At 42.4% G+C, this 13327-nt stretch overlaps 1 protein-coding gene across 10 annotated transcripts in view; it reads left to right on the top strand.

The window, feature by feature from the left end:
• Window positions 1-13327, top strand: part of ZNF516 (zinc finger protein 516) — a 368076-nt gene that overhangs the window by 334631 nt on the left and 20118 nt on the right. For all 10 annotated transcript variants that reach the window (XM_033934368.1, XM_033934357.1, XM_033934362.1 and 7 more), the window contains 2 exons: window positions 5265-5369; window positions 6890-6957. In XM_033934368.1, coding sequence (XP_033790259.1) covers window positions 5265-5369; window positions 6890-6957 — 173 coding nt within the window. The remainder of the gene's footprint in view (window positions 1-5264; window positions 5370-6889; window positions 6958-13327) is intronic.

Raw genomic sequence — 13327 nt, 5'->3', positions numbered from 1 at the left:
AGTCGAGGTTCTCTACTTCATCCCAACCTTCAGTCTCTGCACATAACTGCTTGGTTCCTCGAGTCTTAATGCCCTCGTTCCAGTTTTCTCAGCCTGTGCTAGATGTCCTGGAGGCGTCTCGGAAGGAGTCCACTCGCCAATGTTACCATCAGAAGTGGACCCGCTTTTCTTCCTGGTGTGCTACTCGACAGCAGGAGCAGCTGTTTGCCTCCTTATATGCTGTCCTGGATTATCTGTTGCACTTGTCTGGCGCTGGTCTCAAGTCCTCTTTGGTTCGAGTCCACCTTAGTGCCATTGCTGTTTTTCAGCAGCCGATTGACGGGAAGCCTATCTCTGTTCATCCTGTGGTTTCCCGCATCATGAAAGGCCTTTTCCATGTTCATCCGCCCCTTAAACCTCCTCCGGTGGTTTGGGATCTTAGCGTGGTCCTTACTCGCTGATGAAACCTCCATTCGAGCCGCTAGCGCAGGCTCACTTGAAGTTTCTTACTTGGAAGGTTGTGTTTCTTATTGCTCTCACTTCTGCCCATCAGGTCAGTGAGCTTTAAGCCTTGGTTGTGGACCCACCTTTCACTGTCTACCATCATGATAAGGTGGTTCTCCATACCCATCCTAAGTTCTTGCCTAAGGTTTTTTCTGAGTTTCACATCAACCAATCCATTGTTCTTCCTGTGTTTTTTCCGAAGCCCACATTCTCATCCTGGAGAAGTGGCTCTGCATTCTCTTGATTGTAAGCGTGATCTGGCCTTCTACTTGAAGCGCACCACTCCTCATCGTTCGGCTCCCCAGCTGTTCCTCTCTTTCGATCCTAATCGCTTGGGTCACTCTGTTTCTAAGCGGACCATTTCTAACTGGTTGGCTGCTTGTATCTCTTTCTGTTACGCTCAGGCTGGTCTCTCCCTCCCGGGTCGGGTCACAGGCCACAGGGTCAGAGCGATGGCAGCGTCTGTTGCTTTCCTCCGCTCTACTCCGCTTGAGGAAATCTGTAAGGCTGCCACTTGGTCTTTGGTTCATACATTTACCTCGCACTACTGTCTGGATACTTTCTCCAGGCGTGTTGGCCATTTTGGCCAGTCCGTTTTGCAAAATCTGTTCTCCTAAATTGTCAACTCTCCCTCCATCCCATTCTGGTTAGCTTGGAGGTCTCCCACATGTTGAGAATATGCTGCCTGCTTGTCCTGGGATAAAGCACAGTTACTTACCGTAACAGATGTTATCCAGGGACAGCAGGCAGATATTCTCACAACCCACCCACCTCCCCATGGTTGACTTCTTTGCTAGCTATCTGAAATGAGGCCATGGTGAGGAGATGCATGCCCTAGGTCGGGTGGGAGGGGCACGCATGCATGCGCGGGCCAATCGCAAGCTTGAAGGTCTTAAAGCAAGTCTGCTTGCGAAAACGTCTGCTAGGGGGTTCAGTCGGTGACGTCACCCACATGTTGAGAATATCTGCCTGCTGTCCCTGGATAACACCTGTTACGGTAAGTAACTGTGCTTTTTGGGGGGTCCAATGAGTTCTATGTAAAAGAGAGTATGTCGACTGCAATACTGCAGCAGATTGTATAGTCTTTAGAGCAGGGGTGTCCAACCTTTTGGCTTCCCTGGGCCGCATTGGCCGAAAAAAAATTTTCTGGGGCTGCACAAACGCTTCAGCAAGACAAAGGAGGGAGCTGGCAAGACGGTAAACACCCAGGGGCATCAGAGGAAAACACTGCATTGCTCTCGACCGAGGCCGCACAAAATATTTCATGGGGTCGCAGCTTGGACACCCCTGTTTTAGAGTCTCTGTTAGGGTTTTTATATAAAAGTGTTTTAGTCTAAAAAGATTAGTATTTTAGGTTGCATTTCAGAGCATAAGATCAGATTAGAGCACAGATAGCATTTGTTTAATTCTTGCCCTCCCGTGGCCTGATCTCTGATTTATAGGCCTTTGAACCAATTAGAAGAATAAAAAAGTAGTTAGCTAGTAATTAGCTCTTAAGAAATAGTCTAAGAAATCCTTGGAGGGTAATCTACCAATTACAACATTACAAAATAATAATAAAAATTAAACATTATCATAGCCTAACATACTCTATAACTAGCCATCTTAGGGGACCTTAGTGTACATATTCCAACTCCTGTAGCAACTTAACAAAGAAATCATCAATATTAAGATGCAGGCAGCAGTCTAGCGGCAAGATGGGGGCTATCCAGTCTTTTGCACTGAGTGTCACGTGCTTGATTAACTCCCAGTTGGTAAGAGGTCTTATATGTGTGCTCGGTGCAAACTTCTCCTTGCACTCAGGGATCAGGCCCAATCTCTTGAGGCTAGAGTAACAGACTTGGAAGAGCTGAGAAAAACAGAGAGGTACATAGAGGAGACCCAAAGGGATATTGTACAAGTAGAAAAGTCCCACCTCCAGTCTGACAGCCTCTGTGCTGCCTCAGAGGAGGAAGGTCTTCTTAAAGGAAAGCATCACCCTGGTGAAGTACGAGGCAGTCCTGTAGCCAGGACCTGCCTACCAGGGGATACAATGTCCTCTCACCAAGGATGTGTCTTCAGGGGCTTCTGACTAGGAAGGAAGGGTTAGGATGGCCTTTATTTCTCCAGCTTGTTTTTTCTTCTTTTGTTTTGTCTCAGAAGCAGGATTCTTCACAGTCCCCATCGGAGCTTAGATGATGTAGGTACTTTCAATTTATACCCAGTCTGAATCTGCCTGTGGGGGGAGGGATATCCCAATGGGGCTTCAGGTTTTATTGGCTCCCTGCAGGAGGAGGTTGTTCCCTTGGTACCAGTTGGGTCCCTTAGAGCCCAGGTGTCCCTGTTTAGGGCCCTCTTACAAGGGCCAAATGCTGCAGGGGGGATAGGAGGGGTCACAGATGCTCCAATAAGCTCCAGGGTGTCCAGGGAAGACCTGGATTTCTCCTTTGACCCTCAGTATCTCTCGGACTTGGATTTAGAGAATTCTTTCCCCATCCGGCCATGGGAGGAGGAAGAACAGCAGTCCTATATGATCCAGTTCTTCCGTTGTGTGGAGCTCTCTTGTATTAACGAGGTTACAAAGATCCTCAGAATGCTCAGATTTCCAACTGCAGATCCTTCTGATGGGGATTAACACGTGGATGGCACCTGAAGATGGGGCTCTCATGGGGGTTCAGACTCTTGATCACCTTTATTCCTTCACCCCTGAGGAAATATTAGGTGTACCCCCATGTGGACACTTTTGTCACAGCCATCACCAGTATTTCTGTCCCTCTTTAGGGCTCAGTCCTCTGGGAGCTCCACAACAAGTAGGTGGAGCAAAAGTTGTACTTAGTCTCCTCAGTGAGAGCGTCCAGTGTACAAGTGGTCATTAGTGGTAGCTATGTGGCATGTAATAATTAAACACACTTCTGTTGTCATCAAAAACAAAACAGGTACATATATGTATCACAAACACTAATACAGGGGCACTACAACATGTGCCCAGAGAAGCAGAGCAACTGATAAAATGAGAAGGGAGGTCTTCTTAAAGGAGAGCATCACCCTGGTGAAGTAGGAGGCAGTCCTAGAGCCACCAGCAGATACAATGTCCTCTCGCACTGAGGATGTGTCTCTGGGGGCTTCTGCCCAGGAGGAAAGGGTTAGGATGGCTGTTATAGTGGAAGAATTGATCATTAGGCATGTAGATAGCTGGGTGCCTGGTGGACATGAGGATCGCTTGATTACTTGCCTGCCTGGTGTGAAGGTGGTGGACCCCACATGTTATCTAGATAGGATTTTAGACAGTGCTGGGGAAGAGTCTGTTGTCTTGATACATGTGGGTACCAGTGACATAGGGAAACGTGGCAGGGAGTTTCTGGAAGCCAAATTTAGGCTCTTAGGTAGGAACTTAAAATCCAGAAGTGCTCCCTGTTCCTTGCGCAGGATCCAAGAGACAGGCAGATCTCCGGAGTCTCAAATGTGTGGATGAGGCGATAGTGCAGGGAGGAAAGTTTTAGATTTGTTAGGAACTGGGCGATATATTGGGAAAGGGGGAACCTATTCCACAAAGATGGGCTCCACCTTAACCAGGGTGGAACTAGGCAGCTGGCATCAACATTTAAAAAGGAGATAGAGCCAAGGAGACCAAACTAGCCACCTCTCAGGTCATCTCTTTTAAATCTAGTATTGTAAACTGTCTAGGTATACTTTGGTAGATGATATATCAAGCACAGAATAAACTTGGGATGGTGTCCTTTCCGGAGGACAGGATAGAGAAGCTTTGAGGGCAGCATGCAAATTATGTGAGCTCTTGGCCCTCATGATATGGGACCACTTATAACTCCTGAAATCCTTGGCTGCAATGCCGGATGAAGTGCCATGGGTAAAGGATCACATGTGGCCCCTGCATCAGACTCTGTTGTTTTGGTGGGCTTCAGTCTCACAGGACTTGCACAGTGCTCTGATTTTGCCTTAAGAGAAAGAGGCAGACTGGTCTGGTAGGGACAGCCCAGTTCACCTCCTAAAGGGAGGGAGGGATCTGCTGGATCCCTCATAGTGGGTGCTTGTCACACCTGATTGTAAAAACCGCTTAGATAACCTTGATAGGCGGTATATAAAATCCTAATAAACTTGAAACTTGATGTTTCTCCTTGCCTGAGTTGTGTGGTGCGGGGAACTTGGTCCCTGCAGGAAGCAGCCTGGCCCATCAATCACCTTGAGACCCCTGCGGTTCGCCTGGTCTGCTAGAGTTCATGCCACTCTTCCAGGGAAAAGCAGTCAGGGTGATGTCCAAAAGTGCCACTATAGTGCTCCCTTCCTGTTACTTCACCACACTGAAATCACATAGATTTTTCTGATGCACTGTTTTGCAGGGCTGGGTGAGGACTATAATGAGGCTTCAACTGCTCTGAGAAGCCCAGACCTGACAAATAAGCTCTGCACGCAGACATTTCACAGGGAGCTTTGTGTAATTTATGTGCTGTGGTAGTCTAGTGTTTGCTGGGTCTGTAGGCCAAAGTCTGGATGAAGGCTGGCAGTTGTCATCCAGGACCTAAAGGTAGCCTTGAGGGCCGCAGTCCAATTGGTTTTTTCAGGATTTCCCTAATGTATATGCATGAAATCTGTTTGCATGCACTGCTTCCATTATATGCAAATAGACATCATTCATATTTATTGTGGGAATCCTGAAAACCCAACTGGGCGAGGGCCAAGGTTGGACACTGCTGTGCAAGACATACTGATATTTTTCTTTTCTGGGTATAATGTTTTGATCCCCTTCTGTCTCTCCATCCCTCTCTTGTCTCTGTCTTGAACTACAGGGGTGCTTAGAACACAAGCACACCAAGGAGACTACATCTGTAAAGAATGTGGGAAATCCTTCAACCAGCCCAGTCACCTCAGGACTCATATGAGGTCCCATACAGGTACCTTTTTGTAATCTATTCATTTTCATTTGGCTTTTGCTTGCTTAGCATGTAGAGTTATTTTGTAGTCTCAGAGCAACGTCACTTAGGGCTCCTTTTACTAAGCTGCGTTAGCGTTTTTAGCGCACGCAGCATTTTAGCGTGCGCTAAACCCGCTAGAACTAACGCCAGCTCAATGCTGGCGTTAAGGTCTAGCGCGCGCTGTTCCGCACGTTAAAGCCCTAACGCGGCTTACTAAAAGGAGCCCTTAATTTTGCAATTATTTGGAATCTTGCTACACTTGCTATTTTTAGTAACCCGCTGACTGATTTTTCATTGTTAATGGTGTATTCCACACCTGATGTTGTTTTCCACCTTAAATTGCGATGAACTGATTTGTACTTATAATTTGCAGTAAATGTTTTGTTTTAACTAGAGCAGGGATTCTTAATCTGGAGTCCGTGGACCCCTAGGGGGTCCATGGATGGGTTTCAGGGGGTCTGTGAGGATCAGATTTAAAAAAATTAATATTTATATTCACTGTTGATTTTTCTCACAGATATCAAGAGTAGATGTAGTAGCAGTAGTAATGGCAGTAGATCTGTTTTAATTTGCACAACAGTTGTATTTTATAATTATAAGTGTCCATTACTTTTTGCATAAAAAGGTGTGTTTTTTTAGATTGTTTGCTTTAAAGTTTAATAAAACTTTGTGTATGCCATATATGTATGAGACAGTCAAATCTCAATAAATTAAGTGCATTATATTCATTGCATGCAAAGTTGTGTTCATGTGAATATTTCTGGGGAAGGAGGGTTCATAGCTTTCATCAGATTCTTAAAGGGGTCTGTGACTCAAAAAAGAATCACTAAACTAGAGGCTAGGGCAGTCAGAAATGAATATGCAAATGATTTCTGTTGCCACCAGCACAAATGTGAAATCCAGCATACCCAGTTCAACATCCCATAAGCCTTTGTTTCCATCCTTCGTCTGACTGTAACAGTTTGGTCTGAGACGAGGTTTTTTTTTCTCAAACATAAAACCTTAACAAAGCAGAGCAAGTCGAAAAAAATCCCGTCCAGGTTATCTCAAAACGAAACGATTCACATTGGAACTTGATTGGCAAGCTAAAATTGATCAAGTTTCGAGGTAGAGTGTGAGCGTGATAGGAGAGAGGCTTAAGGCTTCCCTGTATGACGTGTGAATGATGCCTGTGTGTCTAAGCCGCTCTGATGCAAAGTGACAGGGGCCAAATGGTAAGTAACACAAGCAGATTGTCCTTTGCTACGTTCACTGATAATTAATGTTGTCAGTGATTGCTTGCTTTAGCAAAGAAGTCAGAATTAAAAAGGGCAGTGGCCCTAGGCAGCTATTAACATGCATTTTTACAGTAAGTGTAGCAGTAAATTGGCATGTGCTGGCCATAGACTAGTAACTGGTGTCTTGTTTGAATGTGGTTAAACTGTAATGGTCTCTAATAATGTACACACACTAACGAACCTTGAATGTTCATCTGTTAACAAGCCCCCTTGTTCCCACAGTGGTATTTGAGTCTAATGGACTCCGAGGTACTGAAGTTCACACCACCTCCGCAGATGCCCCCAAACAAGTATGTTTTACAATTAATTGGGTGTTTGATTATTAATGTGGTTGCTGGGAAGAAATGTTGCACATTGATATTCATCAGTAAAGCACAGACTCTCAATTTTTTTTTTTTTTTGCCAGATGCATAAATATTATTTTTTCTCTTGCTTTAATATTCGACTGTCTCTTTAAAGAAAAAAAAATGGAAAGAAAATTTTTGTTGCATTTTCTAAGATTATGTTGTACAGCTCTAAAAGGTAGTTAATTATATGGTTGGTTTTTTTTTACATTAAGGCGTTTGCGGATTAATGAACTTGGGGGGGGAGGGAAGATTGGAAATTGTTATCCTGCACAGCAGGAATGTCAAACTCCAGTGATCAAGGATCAAAATAACTGGTGGGTTTTTCAGGATATCTTTAGTAAATGTACATGAGACCTATATTTACTTCAATTTTCATACAGTCAAGGCAATGGGCAAAGGGAGAAAAGGCCCAGTTTCTCTAATCTTGCCGTACAGTGAAAGATTTGAGAAACTGGGCTTTTTCTCCCTCGAACAGAGGAGATTGAGAGGGGACATGATTGAAACATTCAAGGTACTGAAGGGAATAGACTTAGTAGATAAGGACAGGTTGTTCACCCTCTCTAAAATTGAAAGGGGATAGATTCTGTACAAACATAAGAAAGTTTTTCTTCACTCAGAGAGTGGAAAACTGGAACGCTCTTCCGGAGTCTGTCATAGGGGATTCAAGACAAAGTTAGACAAGTTCCTGCTGAACCAGAACGTATGCAGATAGGGTTAGTCTCAGTTAGGGCGCTGGTCTTTGACCAAGTGCCGCCGCGTGAGCGGACTGCTGGGCACGATGGACCACTGGTCTGACCCAACAGCAGCAATTCTTATGTTCAAACTAATATCCATTAAGATTATCCTGAAAGTCTGACCGCTTTGTGGCTATTGAAAACTGGACTTGCACACACTGCTGTTTGAGGAATTTTGCATCCCAAGTATTTTTACTTTGGGTTAAGGATATATGTATATACATATATCTACATCTAAATCGATCTATCTATAACTGTATATATGTTTGTGCATAAAAATATATATGCACACATGAAATAGAAAGATACACACACACACACACACACACACACTCTCTCCCCCTCTATTTTCTCTAAAGAGTATTTCTCTCCTGTAACCCATGTCTCTGAAAACTTATCTTGCAGCTTTTGTATGCGCAGTGTGGTGGTGTGCTTTCCTGTTTCTCATGTACAGCATTTCCTGTCTTGGCAGCCTTTTAACACCTATCTCAATTCTTTGATACATCTGCTAGGCCAAAACAAGAATACAGAGAAATTGTTTGAACTTTAACCTGGTCCCAGTGCTTTACCGAAAATTTGACCATATCCAAAAAGGCATTTAGCACTTGAGATGTAGAGAGAGAGCAACCAGCAGCTGTGGGATCGACAGTTGAATTTATCTTCACAGATAGGCAGTACTTAAAAAAATAATCAGTCCATAAAGGAAGAAATTTTGAGCACCGCCTAGAATGTTCGCTCCCTTTGTTTCGCCTTTTCTCTACAAACTACTTATTGTATTAATCATTTTGCAATGTAGTTTTCTCTCTGTGCCCCAAAAGCAACGCAGAAGGTTAACGAGCCAAGGTTGCAAGCATTAGTAAAACACAAAAAAATTTTAAATGAAAATTTCTTGTGAATTTGCTGTTAGCTTCTGAGGATTATCTAAAAACTATCCGACTTCTTAACAGTACAAGTTCTTGGGACCACCAGGTTTGAGGGGGCTTTGCTAGATGTTTGATGAGAACTCTTGCCTGCTGGCAGATATCTTGGGCCTTGTCAGTTTTAAGTTTCAAGTTTATTTAAAAATTTGATTTGATCGCAGAATCATAATCCGATGCGATTTACAAATAACGATAAAATTGGGGTAAAAAAGCAAAGCACATTGATTAAACCAAACAGTTAACACAACTTTTGACCAACCAAACACAACAGGGAAAAAAAAGGATTAAATACAATTTGTAAACAAAATGAAAAGGGCATAGGTAATGAAACAATAGGATGGGAAAAGGTTACCCGCTCACTGTTCACTTAACAGCATTATTAGTCCGCTAAAGAGTATCCTGATTATATAGAATTCAAATAACACAGTTAAAGGTGTCCTTAAAAAGCCAGCTTTTCAGGAGACCTTTGAACTTACTAAGTAATTTTTTCTTCCCTTATATTGATTGGCAACGAATTCCAAATTTGAGTAATCTGGATTTTTCAATTTGTATTTATGAAAATGTAACCTTGATACCACTAATATGCATGCCGCTAAAGAGTGGATGGCATAATAATTCGACTTTACATTTCAAGGTCAGCCCTTCCAAATCCAAATTAGTGCCTCTCTGGCAGAAAAGGACTTAACCCAGCCGGCTTACTGGAGAATGTGTCTGCTTGTTGGCTGTAGAGTGGTTGTTGGGTTCAAATGTGCTTTATAGTGACTTTTAATGAAGCCTTCAATCTGATGTTCCTTTTACAGAAAGATTTCCTTACACATTAGCCCTTAGTCAGTAGTAAGGGTTGATATACAGCTGCAAGTACAATAACTTGCAGAGCAAGAAACACAGGTTTTTCCTATCAGATTTCTTATTTCAGTAAAATGAAGTGCCAGGCATCTCTTCCAGTCAGACGACTTTGCACCATTTCACCTTCACTTGTCAATCCATCTTTATCATCTTCACCACCACTGTTGTAACTTTTATTCTTTGCTGAAATCTGGTGTTTTTTCCAGACCACCCTTTCTTGGTTGATGAAAACCTAAACCTAACGTGCAAATTTGTATTTGAGGTGATTTACAGTTATTGCTGGAAATGGAACTGCTGAAGTCCTTTATTTTTTAATTCCCCTTTAAAAATAAACCCACACATATGCACACTTTCGCACACATGAGCTCTCTTTCTTGCACACACATGCTGTCTATCACTCTTTGGCACACATGCAGATGCGTGCACACAATCTTGTACACATGCATGCACACTCACATACACCTGTGCACTCTTGCACAGAGCATGCACACTTATGTGCGCTCACTGATACATCTACTCTCGTACACAGTTTCACACACATGCGCTCTCACACATGCATGTGCTCTCACATACATGCATGTGTTTTTTCTTGCCCATGCTCATGCACACATGCTTACTCTCTGACAAACACACATGCTCATGCACACATGTTTCTCTCATACACACATGCCCATTCGTGCTCTCCCTCACACACATACATGTACTCACACACATACATGTACTCACACATACATGTACACACTTTTGCACACATAAACATGCTCACGCATATACGTATTCTTTCTTGCACACACATGCTCTCTTGCACTTACACATGCACACACTCACACATGTATGATCTGACACACACGCTTTCTCCTAGTTGCACATGCTTATCTGCATCCATGCACTACTGCACACATGCATTTTTTTCTCTCACACACACACATATGTGCGCTCTTGCTCTCTCTTGCACATATGTGTGTGTGCTCTTGCAAACACTCTTGCAGACACACCTGCACACTCTCTTGCATGTATACACACACACACTCTTTCTCTTTTTCTGTCTAGGTGAAATTCTTGAAATGGTTTTGATTGGTGCTCAACATTAGTCTATAAAGGGCACTCCGGAATGTGTGCTTTTTATAGAACAGGATTGAGTGCTGAATTTTCTAAGCTCAACTTTGTGCGTGAGGACTTTACACATGCGTGAGAACCGAAGCATGGTATAATTCCTTTGCACACAAGTTGGCCACAGATTCCTTCTATTCTGTAACACTTGTGTGCACCTTATGTGAAAACTCTTGACCTGCGTATGCCCCTCGCCTGGCCACGCTCTCTTTTGAGCTGCATGTGATTCACTTTAGGAGCCCATTGTTACAGAATAGTATGCCGCTAGATGAGTGCCCAAATTGTAATTAGTGGCAATTACTGCTCTTTAACACCGATAATTAAATCATTGGAGTCCATTAACCCATTATTTTGGGTGTTGATGAGGGATCTGCACCCTTTACAGAATCCAGGGAACTTTCACACTCACTCACACACACTCAAAAAAATGGTGATGGGTGTAAGAAGGTCTGAGTATCTGCATTATACCGCCAGCAAGGCTTTACAGGTTAACATTGAGAGCAAGATGTTCCTGGCTCTGTGGCAGCATTGGTATTTATCAGTTGAAACATTGTCACTTGCGATGCGTCTGTCGAGCTGGGGGGGTTGAAGGTATTTTGGGAGGGAGGGGAGAACACTTGTATCATTGGGATGGTTTTAACAAATAATGTCACTAGGTTCCAGCACAGCTACATGCATGTCCTTCCAACAGAATGAATAGGTTTTGCTCACACGAGCTTAAGGGAAATTTTGGTTTAATTTTTTACAAAGGAAATGAAAATTCATACATCTAGACTTCAATTTCCTTACAGGTAAAAGAATCCTGCTTGTGCACATGTATATTTAAACTAAAACATGAACATTCATGCAAGTATGGTAGAGGTGTTCCATTTTCACTTTCTTTTGTATTATTTTTATTTATTTTGTTCTACAATGAAGAAGAACCCCCCCCCCCCCCCCCCCAGTATTCACACATCCCTGTCCTGTTATCTTGAACAACAGGGGAATACAAGAGAGCCCAACTAATAAGGTCAATATGTCTAGCTGGATGTGTGGATTATAATAAGTCTGAATGTGAACATAGGAGCAGTTTCTTCAAAATAACTACAGACATTTTTGGCAAGATAAGATAAACCCAGGTCAGTACAAAATATTGACCTTTGGGTATAAAAGCTGCAAGGGAAAGAATACATAATATCACTTGTATGTCTGTATAGAAGACACAGGGAATTATTGATAATGCAGGCATGTTGAGAACTGTCAGCCAAATTTCCGCACGCAATTTAATTGAATAATAAGCCAATTAGCACAGATAATTGGGTGTTAATAATTATCAACACTAATTAGCACTAGTTAAAATTTATAGATGCATCATTAGGCATCAGGATCCAAACATGTTTTATGCATGGTTCCAAAAAGGGGATGTGGCCACGGGAGGGTCATGGGTGTATCAGGGTCGTTCTTAACAATTTATGTGTGCTGTTATAGAATAAGAGAGATCTGCGCCTATTTTAGGTCTGAGGATTTACATCAGGGTTTATTGGTGTAAATCTTTTTGCAAGGAATATCATTGGTTACCAATACAATTCAGGTTGATGTTAAAAGCTCAGTGTTTAAAGTGTTAAAGAGTGGGCAACCTGCCTATGTTGCGAAACTCCTTGTACTGTATAAACCTTCGCGATCATTTAAGGTCAGAAAATTTAAATAGACTGACTGTTCCACCAATCCATTTGGTTAAATTTAAAACAATACAAAATTCTGCTTTTTATGCATTAGTACCTTTTTTGTGGAATTCACTTCCTATTGAACTTCGTGTTGAACCTACTTATAATACGTTCAGAGCTAAGTTTAAAACTTATTTATCTTTATTTATTTTATATACCTGAGCATCCAGGTTTGCTCATAGGTGGGTAAAGTGTACATGAATGATGGCACATGACGCAAAAGGTATTAAAAAGATGTATTAATTTTATTTATTTCCATAACATTTATCAAAGGATTATTGCGTCATCGGTGAGTCTTTTACAGGCACCAAACACTGGCATTTCTGATAAAGAATCCCCATCCTATAATAGCTGTTCACCAAAATATATTTTCTGTCCAGTCTGACATCACATTTGTCAGCCAATTGGCTAATAGAGGCTGTCCTTAGGTTTAAACAAAGAACTTCCTTTTGACATCGAAATAAAGTTTTACAAATCATATTTTTGTTTACCTTAACTTTCTAAATATGCCTAAACTATTATAGCATGCTCAAAGAACACTTTAAATCCAAAACAGCTTGTTTGTTAAAGTCAGCTGGCATTTCTCTTCAGCATCTGCTGATAAATTTGTGTCCCTGTCAGCACCAGAAGAAGGAGGAGGCCTACTCCCCCTCCCTCCTATGCTGGAGGTCAAACCAGCTGACCCTTCCTGCTCTGAGTCTCTCAAAGACTGGTACAGTGTTTCTGGCTAACTCTTTCCAGATGTTGCCTCTTAGGCTCCCTTTTAGTTTCTTATATCTTATATAAAAATTTGAAATTAAATACAAATCTTTTTCTCACATATCATTCATACCACTTATTACACACATAATCACTCGTGGGATCCCACACACACACCCAACACGGATACCGGACGACTGGAGGATAGCGAACGTCACCCCAATTTTCAAAAAAGGATCGAGAGGGGAACCGGGCAACTATAGACCTGTGAGTCTTACGTCTGTCCCCGGCAAGATGGTTG

This window comes from Geotrypetes seraphini, chromosome 2 (genome assembly GCF_902459505.1).
Source record: "Geotrypetes seraphini chromosome 2, aGeoSer1.1, whole genome shotgun sequence".
Classification (NCBI taxonomy): Eukaryota; Metazoa; Chordata; class Amphibia; order Gymnophiona; family Dermophiidae; genus Geotrypetes; species Geotrypetes seraphini.
The sequence above is the reverse complement of the archived record's forward strand: the minus strand, read 5'-3'. Positions and strand labels throughout refer to the sequence as shown.